Here is a 16527-nt window from a genome sequence, read left to right on the forward strand (position 1 = left end):
GAAAGCACGTCAAAGTGCAAGTAGATAAATAGGTACCACTACAGCGGGAAGGTAAACGGCGATTCCGTGTGCTGCTCTGGTTCGCCAGAAGCGGCTTAGTCATGCTCGCCATATGACTTGGAAGCTGTACGCCGGCTCCCTCGGCCAGTAAAGCGAGATGAGCGCCGCCACCCCAGAGTCGTCCGCAACTGGACCTAACAGTCAGGGGTCCCTTTACCTTTACCTTTACCAGCACAAAGGAGTTAAATTTGTCAGTCTCTGCCCTACCCCTGCAAATCCTGTCTTTTCTTAACTCATACCGATTGAGGAAAATGTAAAAGGAATAATTTATTTGTTTGTTTCATAAAACTCTATATACCCCTTGGCTGTAAAACAACAGCAACAACAACCCTCAAAGCAGTTGACCAGAAAACACCACTCATGTCATCGGTTTTTCTTTACCCCTTTCCCCAGCGTTTCATTGCTCTTAACTAAAATGTTAGGGCTAAATAAATCCACAAGAGGAACCCCCCCCCACACACATTCAAGTTCTATTCCCTTGTACTACAATGTGAGTAAGAATCACGATGCTCCTCCTTCTTTTCCCTCTCCCCCTCACCCCTGGGCTCTGGACAGAGTGTCGCTGCCACAGTCATGCTGAGAGCTGCCATTTTGACCTGAGCGTCTGGTTGGCATCAGGGAAGCAGAGTGGAGGTGTCTGTGACAACTGCAAGCACAACACAGAGGGCTACCGGTGTCAAAGGTGCAAGCCTGGTTTTTACAGAGACAAAGCCAAACCCATGTCTTCGCCGGAGATTTGCAAACGTAAGTGGGGATGGGGGGGGTCTGTCAATTTGGATTTCACTTTTTCTTTCCATCTTAAATTTATTTCTTCACATTTCTGCAGCAGGCTGGAGTGCTGTTGCTTTTAAAGTCATGAAAGTTCTTTGGCATTCTAATGTGAATTTCTCTAATAGTAATAATAATAATAATAATTAATAATAATAATTCCTTCAGTAGCACCTTAAAGACCAACTGAGTTTTTTAAGTCTTTAAGGTGCTACTGAAGGAATTTTTTTATTTTATTTCGACCCAGACCAACACGGCTACCTACCTGTAACCAATAATAATAATGATAATGATAATAATAATAATAATAATAATAATAATAATAAATTTATTCCCCACCCATCTGACTAGGTTGCCCCAGCCACTAGGGGTGGCTTCCAACATAGTATAAAAACACAACTAGGCATCAAATATTAAAAGCTTCCCAATATAAGCCTGCCTTCAGATGTCTTCAAAAGGTTTTGCAGTTCTTTATCTCCTTGACATCTGATGGGAGGGCGTTCCACAGGGCCCTCTGCTTGGTTCCCTGTAACCTCACTTCTCACAATGATGGAACCACCAGAAGGCCCTCGGAGCTGAATCTCAGTGTCCAGGCTCAACAATGGGGTGGAGATGCTCCTTCAGGTATACAAGGCCTGAAGGACACATTTTTGTATGCACTTTGTGTGACTAATACACACCTTTCTGCAAACAATTTCCCCTAAGGTAATGTATTTTTGTATGTTATTTCCCAAACACATGCATTTTATGTACCCTTCCCCCAAACATGTGCATTTTAATACACATTATTTTGTTGGAAAACTGAATTGCAAAATTCAGAGAAGCGCAAATTTGGAATGATAGCTGCATTTCCGCTTGCGATATTCATTTGAGAAATGTGAATTAGATATTAAAAAGAAAACTGGACTGAATTTCTTCCCCACTGTTAAATGTAAGTCACCAGCACAATTGTATTAGTCATATTTCTATACAGTAAAGTAACTGATTGATTCAAAATCACCAGTGAATTTGACCGGGGGGGGGGGGTTACAACATGTACAAACTGGTAGAGCCTATCTCAAAGTGCCATCGCTGTATGCCTGTCCTTCTCTAGGGTCAAGCTCTGGTATAAAAAATGGTTCTGCCCATTTGTAGGAGAAACCAGCAATACATGCTGATCAGGGATGCCATCATGACATACGAAATGTTCCCCCAGTCACTGGAACAGCTTTGCATTCTAATAAGTTTCCTTTCAAAAAATGGAAGTGGAAGCAAACAAACTGATAAATGCTTTGGGATCCATGCAGCACCCGAAAAAGAAGGAAATTCTGAATTTCAGTGCAGGGCAAGACAGACTGCTGGGCCACTGTTTGATTCGCTAGGAAGCACACCTGTCATTTGAAGTACAATGTCAGTCTCCTCTTTTCCTATTCCTATATCTGTCTCCACCCTACTGCCTTGCTTCTGGTCTTTTGCTGCTACTTTGGTAGACCTGATCCAGGTTTCCTTTGAACTCTTATGCTTCTTGCGCTGTAATTTCCATAGTCCCCCCGTATTGCTTGAATGGCCCCGTTCACAACACTTCCTCTGTTTCTGCTCTTTTGTGTTTGCCTCTTCTGAAATGCTAGTGCTGGCTCAGCCTAGGCCCCCCCTTCCTGCCCTGTTCACCAACTTTTAACCTTTCGTGAAAGCACAGGGAACGAGGAGCTGCCGAGCTAACCTATCGGTGTACCTGATCATATTGCATGACACCCAGTGATTTCTCCTGTAGCTCCTTTCTCTTAACTCTTGATAAGTCTTGGGGAAAGTAAGCTTTGTAAAGCCACCCTACCACAAGATTAGATTTCAAACCTCAGAGCAGTTGAAAGATTTGTGCCCGAATACCAAAGTGGGGTAAATGTTCTCTAACTTAAAGAGCAGCAGGGGAGCAAAACCATTATTTCCTAAGGAATCTACCAGAAAACAGCTAACTTGAATAAAATTGAAGTTCAGTTTTCCCAATGGCTTTTGATCTGATATGGCTGCCTTAGCTCTACAAAGTAAAAAGTAGAGCTAAGACAAATCTTCTCGCAAATATTTTCTTCAGCATTCACTTCTGGGAATACTGATGTTTCAATGCTTTCCAGATATCCTCTGAATTTTTTCTGAATATTCACAGAAAATCACAATCAGTATTTGATACCCAGTGGGATTTGATTTCAGTATTTGATCATTAAAATTATGTGATAGTCAGCAAGTCTAGTAAAAGCATTTGGTAATATTTGATAGCTGGTATGCATTGATGGTTTGTTCTTTACAGTATTTGGTGGCTGACATACAATGTTTTTTTTAGAAAATAAAATTTTATTAATCTAGATTTCCAAAACAGCCTACAAAGGAGAACCATAAAACAAATATAAAACAGATCAAAAACACAGGAACAAAAGCAGTTATTGAGCCACGTTTTAGACTTCTTCTTCTTCTTCTTCTTCTTCTTCTTCTTCTTCTTCTTCTTCAAAAAGATTGCTCAGGATTTTAACTGACATGCAAGTCTTTGACATGTGCATTAGTATTTAGTACAGCCTACCTTGGTTTTCGAACAGCTTAGTTCTCAAACACTTTGGCTCCTAAACGCCACAAACCCGGAAGTGAGTATTCCAGTTTGCAAACTATTTTTGGAAGCCCAATGCCCAACGCGGCTTCCACGGATTCCGACTGGCTGTAGGGGGTTCCTGCAGCCAATCAGAAGCCACATGTTGGTTTCCGAACGTTTTGGAAGTCAAACGGACTTCCAGAATGGACTCCGTTTGACTTCCACGCTACAACTGCTGTATTTGATTGCTTCCGATATGTCATAGTTTGCCCCCTGCAAAAATCAAAACAGACAAGATGCGAACAAGTCTGAAGTACCTGACTTGTGAAGTAAAATCTGAGGTGCTATTTTTGAATCCTTACTTGAAACTTCACATACAGAGTTTGGCAGTATTTGAAAAATATGTCAGATTCAAATTATTCCTTTCAGTTCTCCAACAAGTTCTGCTCCCTGTTCGCGCATTCTGTGGGAAAAGTCTCTTCTGTCACATATCAAGCATGCAGAGCCTACGTATATCAAGTTTGTACAAAGGCTCCTTCACAAGTTTTGCTGAACGTGTATGTGGGGGGAGAACTCATGGTTGCCACCCTGTGCCCCCTTTCTATTTGCACAGTTCTACTCAGTAGCAGCCAATGGAGCTGCACAGGTGAGGTGGTAGTGCCACCTAGTGAGAGGTGGAGGGGAAAGGCATCAGAAGTTTGGCACAGCACAGATGCAGTGGCCGAAACATTGGGTTGTCTCCGCCATAATGCCCGCACCATGCCAAGCTCCTTCTGCCCTGCCCTTCCACCTCTCAGTAAGCAGCTTCGTCACACCATGTTCAGAGACAGAGCAACACAGGCTTACCAGCTACTCCTGGTCCTACTAAGGTAAAGGTAAAGGGACCCCTGACCTTTAGGTCCAGTCGTGAGTGACTCTGGGGTTACGGCGCTCATCTCGCATTATTGGCTGAAGGAGCCGGCGTACAGCTTCCAGGTCATGTGGCCAGCATGACAAAGCCGCTTCTGGCGAACCAGAGCTGCACACGGAAACACCATTTACCTTCCCGCTGTAGCAGTACCTATTTATCTACTTGCACTTTGATGTGCTTTTGAACTGCTAGGTTGGCAGGAGCTGGGACCGAGCAATGAGAGCTCACCCCATTGCGGGAATTCAAACTGCCGACCTTCTGATCAGCAAGCCCTAGGCTCTGTGGTTTAACCCACAGCGCCACCCACGTGGGTGCTACTAACTGGGCTTTAGTAACTACTTGTCCTACTAACTGGGCATTGTCCATGATAACAAATAGAAGACCATCCTATCTCACAATTCTGATTTGTGCCACACCCTGTCCTGCTGACCTTCAGCAAAAGACCAGAGGGTTTGCGATGTACCAGTAACTCATATCCTCAGCTTATTTTGGCTGAGAAATGTCATGTTAAATATGCACCGGCTTACAAATTAAAAATCATTTTAAAAATGCTGCGGATACCAAAGAGGAAAATAACAAATTTGTCACAGCAGATTGCACAGATGTTTGTGGGATGAGCAATGGAGTTCTCAGCCCCATTATGAGAAAGGAAGAAATGCTTTGGGGGAGGGAGAGAGGGCATGGAAACTGCCATTGTCTCTCCCGTGGGCACTGGGTTGGAGAAGGAAAGGCCGAGGGGGAAAGCTGAATGAAATACCCCATTAATCCCTCTGTGAAAAGCTTGCTTTAAGAGTGTTCTTCCATCCAGAGCAAAGTCCCTCAGTTAAGCTGAAAAAGGCCCCCGGGCTCCTGAGAAGAAAAGCGAAGAGGGCTCTCTGCTCAGAAGGAATCTCTCAGCATTAGTCACAATAATCGAACGCATTCTCTCTTAATCACCAGTAAGAGGGAAAATGTGTTGTATAACAGTCCGAATGCTCTGGTGTTGGCCAAATCCTCCTCCGCAGAGTTCTCATTGGTAGGGATGCACAGACATTCCTGCAACATGAAGTGAAAGGAAATAAACTGGCCCAAACAGCAAACACATAAACATGATCCTGCCTTCCCCTTCCTGTCACCTCTGCTCATCCCTGAACTTTCTTGAACTCTTTTGGTATTTTGCTGGGTGGAAGGACGGACATGCACATTGGGGCAGATGGGGCATTGCACACTCACCTTGCTTGCAACCAGTCAGCAAGTGGCTGGGAAAACAGCTTTGGTTTCTGTAAGGCAGGCATCCCCCAACTTCGGCCCTCCAGATGTTTTGGACTACAATTCCCATCTTCCCCGACCACTGGTCCTGTTAGCTAGGGATCATGGGAGTTGTAGGTCAGAACATCTGGAGGGCTGCAGTTTGGGGATGCCTGCTGTAAGGTCTACATCTGACATGACACAGGAATGCATGAACAGATTTCCTGACTTTCTTTTTCTTTTTTGCAGTGAAACAGGGCTCCAATTTTTCATTAGAGCATAGGCAAACTTGGACCTCCAGATGTTTTGGGACTATAATTCCCATCATCCCTGACTAGCTAGGGATCGTGGTGGTTGTAGTCCAAAAACATCTGGAGGGCCGAGTTTGCCTATGCCTGTATTCGAGCAACACTAGTGAGGGACAGGGTGCTTAATTTAGAACCGGCCCTACTGTTAGGCAAAGTGAAGCAAGCACTGAAGGGCGGCAAATGCGGAGGGGTGGCGTGCAGACAGAGCTACGTGAGCCGGCCTGCTGCCCTCTGGTGTGGTGGAGGACTCTGCCTCCCTTGTCAGTGTTGAAGTAAGAGCCAGCTGCAACTTAGGCTGGATTTGTCCATGGAATGAGAGTGACCGCATCTTGTCCTTTGCCTCAGTCAGCAAAATGTATTGGGCTGGCCCTGGCTCAACCCTCTCCCACATTCCATTTCCTATTCTAAATCATGCCCACCAAGCTGCTATTAGTCCTTATGGTGGGAGGGGGTAAACATAGGACTGATTCAGGAGCGTGTGTTATTTCCTGTGCAGGGCTAACACTTCATTGGGGGGAAACAGCATGGGGAAATGGAGCAAAAAGTCCTCTCCCCTTGAAAACCACACACAGAGGGAGAGAGAGAGAGAGAGAGAGAGAGAGAGAGAGAGAGAGAGAGAGAGAGAGAGAGAGAGAGAGAGAGAGAGGGAGGGAGGGAGGGAGAGAGAAATGTCTGGAGATCCAATCACAGATCTCCCATTCCATGTCAATTTTGGCCTTAAAGTTGCAATTCTGCTAACCAGGGATTAGCTTAATTTCCACTAACACCTTCAATAGGATTGAAGCCACCTAAGTGCATTCAGGGTACCAGCCAAGGCTTGTCACTTTCTGGTTGACTGTGTTTTTTATATTCTGTTGGAAGCCACCCAAAGTGGCCGGGGCAGCCTAGTCACATGGGCGGGATAGAAGTAGTAAATCATCGTCACCTGAAAATGCATGATTTGAAAACTGATTGTGTAGGAGCAAGAAATACAGAAAGAAGAAGGACACTCACACCTAGGGTTGCCAGACTCAATAGAGGACAGGACTTCTGTGCCTTTAATTGCCCTGCTCTCTTTTGAGTCTGGAAACCTTAAAGAGAAACCAGCAGACCCTTTGTTTAATTTCCAAGCAAAGGGTCTGCTGGTTTCTCTTTAAGGTTTCCAGACTCAAAAGAGAGCAGGGCAATTAAAGGCACAGAAGTCCTGTCCTCTATTGAGTCTGGCAACCCTACTCACACCCAATCTGGCTGGCTTGACACAAGTGCCGTTTCACATATGGCTATGTGTACTAGATGGATGAAAGCCATTTTCTTTTGTTGTAGCATAGATAGGAAAACTGAAGCAAACAGCATTAAACTTGTCAGAAGTGTGTTCATTCCACTACGCTCGGAGTCCATGTGTCAAACATTTAATTAATGCCAAAGTCCAAATTTGGACAAACCATTCCATCAACAAGTCTCCATCGTTTGGAGATAATCAATTTAGCCGCCACAATTAGGTATATACAGACAGTGACTGTTTTACACGTGTCCAATTGATGCGTGAGCATGCACACGCTCACTTTCATGGACCAGGAAGTGGCTGGAAAAGGGGGTGTAATGGGGAAGGGGCGTAACGAGGTTGGCTTATGCACGGGACTCCACTGATGCACATGGGGGCCAGGAATGCAACTTGGAGCTAGAATTTTACGTAACACTGTTACCGATCCAGAATCAAAAATAGAAAGAAGAGCAAGTTTAAGGTCAGATGAAAGTTTCCGATTAGTTATGCATTCAGTTTCTTGGAACACTTTCTGACAAAACAAAGCAGCTTTGGGACAGGACTACCACATAAGGAAGAATAAACCAGGGGCCCTTGCACCCTCTCCAGTATTTGTTATCTCCGGACGCTAACATCCTACAAAGTTGTGATGGATATAAATACCAGTCTGAGTAAGCTTAATCATATTTTCTTTTACCTTGGCTGAAACTGACTTGAGGGGGTCCAGATTGCTTGCCAGCCTTACGTATGGGTCCACCAACATCGACCCTCCTAACATGTTTTTTTCAGTCCATCATTAAAACCTGGTAGGGTTTGAGAAAGAACTTTGCAGAGCTTAGGAATAAGGCCTGGGTCTAATGTCTCTTGGTTATAAAAGAAGTTAAAGGGCAAGCAGTCTATTCCAAGAATGTTGTGTTTATGCATCTGACATAAAGCCCTTGCGGGGATTCTGTCCCGGCAGGTGACTGTCGATTAATTCTCTCCATTCCATACTGCCCTTTCTCATTCAGCTTGCTCCTGCCACCTCATGGGCTCAGTGAACACGACTTTCAACCAGAGCTGGAAATGCCACCCAAAGACAGGATTCTGCTTCTGCAAACCAGGCGTTGCAGGCCCCAAATGCGACCGGTGCCTCTTGGGCTATTGGGGATTTGGAGAGAATGGCTGCCAGCCTTGTGACTGTGCCAGAGACTGTGACAAGCACACTGGAGAATGCCTCAGCAAGTAAGCAAACTCCTTATCACGAACTGATAATGTTCAGAATCCCTAGGCTGGTTCAGTCCTTGATTGGGATTAGGATATTGTTGCCTAATTGAAGGATGCAGAAAATATCAGTGCATCTTTCTGCACAGAAATCACTAACGATTGGTTCTTAGAAATGTCCCTTGCTTAACTTTGCTTATCAAAACTTTGGTGCTAGCATTGCCTCTCTGTCATTGAGTAGTAAGTGAATGAAGCAGAGGTTACCTTATGATTCAATACCATATCCTATGATCTAAGTGCCATTTCCATTTGTTCTGTTGTCCTCTTCTTCCCAGTTACGACAATCAGGCTTTTTTCAACATTCCCATTGGTGGAAGAATCCCTGACCTTATTCAAACACCAGCCAATGAAACTGAAGATGAGTGGCAGTGGAATGACCATGAGCAAGGGTTTTCGGCACTAAGACATCCAGGTATGGATTTATATCGTTGCACGAAATGGACAGGTGCCAGTTACTACTTTTACAATTCATTGGAGCGTTATAGATTTACAGAGTAGCTGTAGAAATACCCGTGGCTTTATTTAGAAAATGCTAGCTAAGGCTAGAAATAAAGGTAAAGGTAAAGGGACCCCTGACCATTAGGTCCAGTCGTGACCGACTCTGGGGTTGCGCGCTCATCTCGCATTATTGGCCGAGGGAGCCGGCGTATAGCTTCCAGGTCATGTGGCCAGCATGACAAAGCCGCTTCTGGCAAACCAGAGCAGCACATGGAAACGCCGTTTACCTTCCCGTTGTAGCGGTTCCTATTTATCTACTTGCATTTTGACGTGCTTTCGAACTGCTAGGTTGGCAGGAGCTGGGACCAAGCAACAGGAGCTCACCCCATCACAGGGATTCGAACCGCCGACCTTCTGATCAGCAAGCCCTAGGCTCAGTGGTTTAACCACTGCGCCACCTGGGTCCCTAAGGCTAGAAATAGAAATGGACAAATCTGTTAATTTCAGTGTCTCGTTTTTCCAGTTTTGAGTTCAGTTCTCCACATTTCTGCATCAATTTGCACTTATAAATAAGAAAAGCCCATCCTCATTTTTGTGTGCATTCATCCTAATATATACATTTCTGCTAATTTTTTCCTAACGCAATGTATTTTTTAGTGTTGTTTTCAGCAATATATGCATTTTGATGCACGCTTTCCCCAAACAGACACATATTTATACACATTATTTGGTTGGAGAACTGCAGCACAGAATTCATGGAAGTGCAACTTTAGCTGTGATTTCACATATTATTTTGGAAAAAGCAAATTAGGTAGCGTTTTAATGCAATCCAAACCAAACCTCCGCACCCCTTGGTAGAAAGTCTGCTAACTTTCATGGCAACATATTATGTGCTGCAGGCACCAAATTTGCCTTCTGACATAGAACCTTATAAAACTGAAGAACTCCTAAAATAAGTTCCAGCCTTACAGAACCTTATAATTGTGTTTGTCGTAAGTAATTGTCTGTAGTGACTGAAGGGTACTTGAGTCTGATCTCTGACTTGCTTTTTATTTAGCATATATATATTATAAGTGTGATAATTTCCATGCAGAGTGTTTTGCTTCCTACTTAGAAAGCTTGGCTAGATAGGGCGGTGTTTCACTTTTGCCATTTAAGCATCCTATTTGCAAATAAATGATTTCTCTTTAAAACCTATTTTAATAAGACATACTCACCTTCTTGGGCAAGGTTCTTGGGCCAGATCTAGGCGTTCTTGGAGGAAACTAATTTTCTGGATTCATTTCAATCAGGGTTTAGGCCTGGGTTTGGCACAGGCCCTATGTGATGGAGCTCTGTCATGGCCTTTTAAACTGTGTGTTTAGTATGTATTTTTGTGCTTTTACATTGTAAACTGCCCTGTGAACCTTACTTAAAGGGGAGTATAGAAATTTCATAAATAGTTAATAAAAGAATAAACAATAGCAACAAAACATTCCAATATTTGAAAGTGTATGTGCATGTGTACATGAAAATAACTTGATTTCTCTCTTTGCCGAACTCACCCGACCCCACTTTCTTAATGTGACCCTCCCTCCTTCAACACTGGCCTGCGATTCCCTGGCTAGAAAAGTGTGTCTGCAAAGAAAGGATACTAGGAAGCGTCACCAATTTCTGCCAGATGAAATATGCTTATGGTAAGTGAGTAAAAAACCTTCTCCCATTTAAATAGTGGGAAACAAATGATGCAACAGAACCTCTTTCCTGCTGCTCTTCATCTTTCAAAACTCCAAAGTCTGTATCAGAGAAGCCTAACTTCTGCACAAAGGAAACTCGGATACTTAATGCTCCCATAAAAATAATGTAATGTAAGATGATGTGCATCTTACATTCATTTTACTTACACAATTGCATAAATAAATGGAGAGCGGCAGAGTGCCAACTTGAATAAAATATTGGAGTGCATAATCAATCACAAGACACACACACACCATTTGAATGGCAATGCCCATCATTTTTTGGGGGGCAGCCCCCTCAAATATTTTAGGGGGGGCAAAGGGACCTCAGTCCCTAGGAGTTGGCTCATGGAAAGCGGAGTAAACTCATTTTCTATTTATTTTCCTCCCACCCAGCCAAAGCTGCGTTCAGAGGCTTACCTGGCTTTGTGAAGGTGGTGCAGGGGTTCTGGGATAGTGCCAGACCCTCTGTGCCTACTTCCCAGAGCTGGAAAGGAGGTGGGAGGGCTCTAGGACCCTGCCACAGCCCTTCTCCCCCCATTCCTGGCTTCATGCATCATTGTGATATGCTTGGACCCCCGGAATGAAACCCTCGCATAAGATGTGTGCTGCCTGTATGAAATTGAAATCCTATAACTTTATTTGTCTAGATATTATGTTATGTGTTGGCATTTGTGTTTTATGTTGTAGACCGCCCTGTGATCATTTGATACAGGGTGGTATATACTGTACATTATATTCCTGCGTATAAGACTACTTTTTAATCCAGGAAAATCTTCTCAAAAGTCAGGGGTTGTTTTATATGCCGGGTTGTATTTCTTATACGACGAGTATATCCCAAACTCTATATTTTAACTGGAAAAGTTGGGTGTCGTCTTATACGCCCAGTCGTCTTATACACCGGAATATAGATATAATCAGCAAGATATGTAGTTTCTCCCTAAGACAAACTATCCAAATTCCATGACAGATCTCCAAAGGCAGTCTGCTAATGTGTTCTTGTATTAATTAAGATGTGCTATAGCAGGGGTCAGCAAACTTTTTTAGCAGGGGGCCAGTCCAATGCCCCTCAGACCTTATGGGGGGCCGGACTATATTTTGAAAAAAATATGAATGAATTCCAATGCCTCACAAATAACCCAGAGATGCATTTTAAATAAAAGGACACATGCTACTCATATAAAAAACATGCTGATTCCCGGACCATCCGCAGGCTGGATTTAGAAGGTAATCGGCCCGCATCTGGCCCCCGGGCCTTAGTTTGGGGACCCCTGTGCTATAGCCACATTTTCAGGTTCTGCCAACGGACACAGCAAAATAAATTGCCCAGTGTGTATAATTCATTGTGTTTCTTTTCGTGTTCTTTGGCAGTAATAAAAGCAAAGATCCTCTCCGCTCATGACAAAGGAACCCATGCAGAAGTCATTGTAAAGGTCAAGAAGGTTCTGAAATCGGGAAGAGTGAAAATCACAAGGAATAACAGAAGCATCTATCCTGAGTCTTGGACCAACAGAGGGTGCACATGCCCAATTCTTAATCCTGGTAAATACTCTGTATTTATCCCTGGCATGTCCGTGTAGGACAGGAATTGTCTCCAGCCGGAAACCCTGGAGAGCTGCTGCTAGCCATTGTTGGAAGTTATGAGTTAGATGGAGCAATGGTCTGAGGCATTATAAGGCAGCAATCACAGTTCCTCAATGTCCTTTCCTTTTCCCCAGAAAATGGGCATGGCAGTGCCAACCCACCCTCAGTGCTTCATGCCCCAAAAGCACTTTACCAGGCGTCTTTTACCCATAGAGGCTAGTGGTGCGGGGCACCAGAGCGCCAAGTTCTGGAGGGCGCCAGGGAAGAGGCGAAGGCTGGACGCGGCGCCTCCTGGCATCAGCTCGAAGCTCTCGCCCACCTCCACCATGCTGCGCCGAAGTAGCACCACGCCTGGGGCCTCCATCTGCCATGGCCACCATGGCACGAAGTGGCCAGCTGAGCTGGGAGGCACTGCGGCCAGCCTCTGCCTCTTCCCCGCTAGAGGAGCTGCCCTCCAGCCGCTATCTGCCTCCTCCAGCCCTGCCAGCAGCGCTGTCCTCCCGGAAAAAGGACAACTCTGGGAAATGGGGGGGGGCGCCGGAGGGAGCGTTGCACCATGACGCCAGATATGCTTAAGACGGCCCTCAAAGCATTCCTGACAGATGGCTGTCAAGCCTCCTCTTAAAGACCTCCAAAGAAGGAGACTCCACCACACTCATTGGCAGCAAATTCCACTGCCAAACAGCTCTTACTGTCAGGAAGTTCTTCCTAATGTTTAGGTGGAATCTTCTTTCTTGTAGCTTGAATCCATTGCTCCGTGTCCGCTTCTCTGGAGCAGCAGGAAACAATCTCTCTCCCTCCTCCATATGACATCCTTTCATATATTTGAACATGGCTATCATATCACCCCTTAACCTTCCCTTCTCCAGGCTAAACATACCCAGCTCCCTAAGCCGTTCCTCATAAGCAGGGCCGGCTCTAGGGGTAGGCTGTGTGGCGCGGGACGCCGGGCCGGTAGGGGGGCGCCGCGTGGCAAAGTCATGTGGAAGCCATGCTGCGCGCTGCACCCACCCACCAGGGCGGGGGCGCCGGAGCGATATCCGCACCACGGCGCCAGGGCGCCCAACATGCTTGAGACGGCCCTGCTCATAAGGCATTGTTTCCAGGCCTTTGACCATTTTGGTTGCCCTCCTTTTCCATGCTAGGTCAGTGTGAGATAATGGTAAAAAGAAGGGACCATATCAAGACAATGTATTATTTGCTTCAGGTGGTTGGTTCTGTGACATAATCACCATTGAAGACCTCCAATTTGCATTGAAGGGAAAGCTCCCATTGGAATAAGTGGGAGCTTTTTTCCTCTATGCAAATAACCGGTGTGGGGACTGCCGTGGGGGCAAAGAAGTAAAGCTCTCCTATGCCACATGCCAGGGTTCTGCTCTAGATCAGGCGTGGTCCTACGCCTGTAATTTACTTTTTAGAAGCCAGTCACCGAATTACTAAATACATGGTGGGCGCCTCATTTGTTTTGGCCCTTGGTGCCAGACTCTCTTGCATTATTCCTCCCAGTTTCATCACTATGCTTTGTAATTCGATGCACACTGCCACATAGGTCCTATTGTCCTTAAAACGAGAGCCTGGGAACATGCTTTGGATTCTTTATTCCATTTGAAGTCAAAGTAATTAGAGAAGGAACTAGTTTACTTCTGGGCTTGCATCAGATTAGGATGAGCAAATACGTACTTCTGAAGGTCGCAGCAGTCTTGCCCCCACCCCTTGATAAATTCTATTGTGCTTTTTTATTGTGACTAAATTAAACACACATCCACATTGACTGAAAGGAAGTGTTTTGTCTAAAATGTAGGGTTTATAACCTAATCAGTCACCATGATTAACATGAGAAGACTTTCCCAGCAAATGCCTAGAATACCCACCACTGTTTCGATTTCCCATTTGGTTTCTGCCCCACAAACTGAGGCTGGAGACAAACAATAGCTTTCTTGAAAGAACTGACAGCAATTTGAAAGAGGGCTTGCTGCTTAGGGTGTATAAATGCACCGTGTTTTCATTTATAGCAAGGAGGAAGTTTCAGGGTTTTGTACCATTTAAAAACCTGCGGACCAGTTAGATCTGAGTTGACCTGGGGCAAAAGGAATGAAGGGAAGCCTCTTTAAAATGGTTGGTTTCCAGCCTAACAGTAGAGTAGTCAACTTTCATATCCTGCCAATGTATTTATTTTATTTATTAAATTTATCCACCACCCTTCATCAAAGGACCACAGGATGGTTTACAAAAGCTCTTCCTTCATAACACCTTTGGGGTAGACAGTGATCATATTCCTCTCCCTCCCATTAAAATCTCCACTTAGGAGAAATCCAAACTTAAATGATGATGCAGAAATGTGGAGAATAAACGCAAGGTTGGAAAAACCGAGAAAGTGAGAGAAACTGAAATTGACCTGTTTCTCCACCCCTACTTCCAGACAACCAGTTTATTGAGCTTTCGTCCTGATCTGTTTGCACAAATTCTGCAGGAGGTCAGATGTCACCTGCTATTCATTGAGCCTGCATTCTGATTTGTTTGCAGGGAAGTGAGATGATGCTGTGTCCAGCAAATGTTACCCCACACTTTATAATGCATTTTTGTAACACTTTCCTTATTGCAAAAAAACCCCACGTTTTAGAAGAAGTGGGTCTGCTGCAGAAAATCTCCAAATCAAATTTAATTGTGCAACCTGAATTTGCCAATATGTGATTAAACCCCACCTGAAAATAATAACAGTCTGGAAGCGCCTAGTCAGGGGTGCCAACTTGAATGAAATATTGCGGGGGGGGGAGGGAGGGAAGCCCTGCCCTGCATCACATGACACAGTGCACGCATACCATTTGGATGGCAATGCCCATCAACTTTGTGGAGGTCTGACCTCCTCAAATATTTTATTGCAGTGGCCAAAGTCCCCACGGCCCCTAGGAGTTGGTTCCTATGCCGCTTGTGATGCTATGATGATGATGATGATAATAATAATAATAATAATAATAATAATAATAATAATAATAATAATATATTATTTGTACCTCGCCCATCTGGCTGGGTTTCCGCAGCCACTCTGGCCGGCTTCCAACAAAATATTAAAATACAATAATTAATCAAATATTAAAAGCTTCCCTAAACAGGTCTGCCTTCAGATGTCTTCTAAAAGTCCGATAGTTGTTTATTTCTTTGACATCTGCTGGGAGGGCATTCCACAGGGCGGGTGCCACTACTGAGAATGCCCTCTGTCTGGTTCCCTATAACCTCACTTCTTGCAATGAGGGAACTGCCAGAAGGCCCTTGGCACTGGATCTCAGTGTCCGGGCAGAACGATGGGGGTGGAGACACTCCTTCAGGTATATACTGGGCCGAGGCCGTTTAGTGCTAAGTTGGAAACACTGTGGGAAGTTTAAAGGATGGCTAGATCCAACTGTCTGGGTCTCTTTGGTGTGCCAATTCGGGAGGGGGGGGATGTATTAACGAAGTCAAAGGGCAAACATTAGCCACGGGTCCTGCCCAAGGATGCCAGCTGCAAATACTGGCTCTGGGAGTCATACCAATCTCCACTCAAGTATTGTCCTACGGTAAACAGAGACTAGATCTAATGGGCTTAAATTTCAGGAAGGTAGATTTCAGTTGAACGTGAGGATAAATTTCTTGATGAGAAGAGCAGCTTGACTGTGGAACAAATTACCAAGGTGGATGGCCAGCTGCCATGGGTGCTTTAGTTGAGATTCCTGCATTGCAGGGGGGGGGGGTCGATGACCCTCTGAGCCCCTTCAAATTCTGCTGTTCTGATTCTATGAGTGGAGTTTTTGAAACAGCATCTGTTAGAGGTCCTCTAGTTCCTTATTTTGTGTGTGGAGCAAGGGACTGTCAAGACCCACATCCAGCCATAGAATTCTGTGACTGAGCAAGCAATTGAGCACAAGCCCCAATCCCCCACTGTCCATAGCTGCCAAGTTATCCCTTTTTTTAAGGGAAATTCCCTTATGCTGAATAGGCTTCCTCGTGAGAAAAGAGAAAACTTGGCAGCTATGGCACTGTCCTCAATGCCACACTGGCTCTGAGCCCCTGACATAGGGATCGGAGGCATGTGGGCTAGTTTAATGCAGAACAGAAACAATTTGCAAGTCCAGTTTCGACTATATTTGCATTCCCTTTCTTCCGGAATGTCCCTTCCTGTCCCTTTTTGTTTTGTTTTGAGCAAGGGGAAGGGCGTCTTTGGGAAAAGACAAGGAAATAATCCACACTCGCCCCTGCTAGTCCCGTCTGGCACTGCATTCATCAGGGGTTTCTGCTGTGCGCAGCAGTCTGGCTCCCTGCCCAACCATCTCTGTGCCATTGTACGGCATGTACTTCCCTAGCTGGTGACAGGAAGTCCATATCTAATCTCATGGCATTAGAGTATAATCATAAAAACTTCATTTATGGTGTGGTGCAAAGCAATTGCAGTGTGGGTTTATTTTTTAAGTAAAAATAATAATAACAACAAT

The 16527-nt window shown here is 44.8% G+C and overlaps 1 protein-coding gene across 1 annotated transcript in view; it reads left to right on the forward strand.

The window, feature by feature from the left end:
• LOC118080763 (netrin-4-like) overlaps positions 1 to 16527 on the forward strand; it is a 67675-nt gene that overhangs the window by 42587 nt on the left and 8561 nt on the right. The window contains exons 5-9 of the mRNA XM_035106497.3: positions 616 to 804; positions 8075 to 8288; positions 8603 to 8739; positions 10373 to 10441; positions 11852 to 12022. Of these exons, the coding sequence (XP_034962388.1) occupies positions 616 to 804; positions 8075 to 8288; positions 8603 to 8739; positions 10373 to 10441; positions 11852 to 12022 (780 nt within the window). The remainder of the gene's footprint in view (positions 1 to 615; positions 805 to 8074; positions 8289 to 8602; positions 8740 to 10372; positions 10442 to 11851; positions 12023 to 16527) is intronic.

This window comes from Zootoca vivipara, chromosome 2 (genome assembly GCF_965207765.1).
Source record: "Zootoca vivipara chromosome 2, rZooViv2.hap1.1, whole genome shotgun sequence".
Lineage (NCBI taxonomy): Eukaryota > Metazoa > Chordata > Lepidosauria > Squamata > Lacertidae > Zootoca > Zootoca vivipara.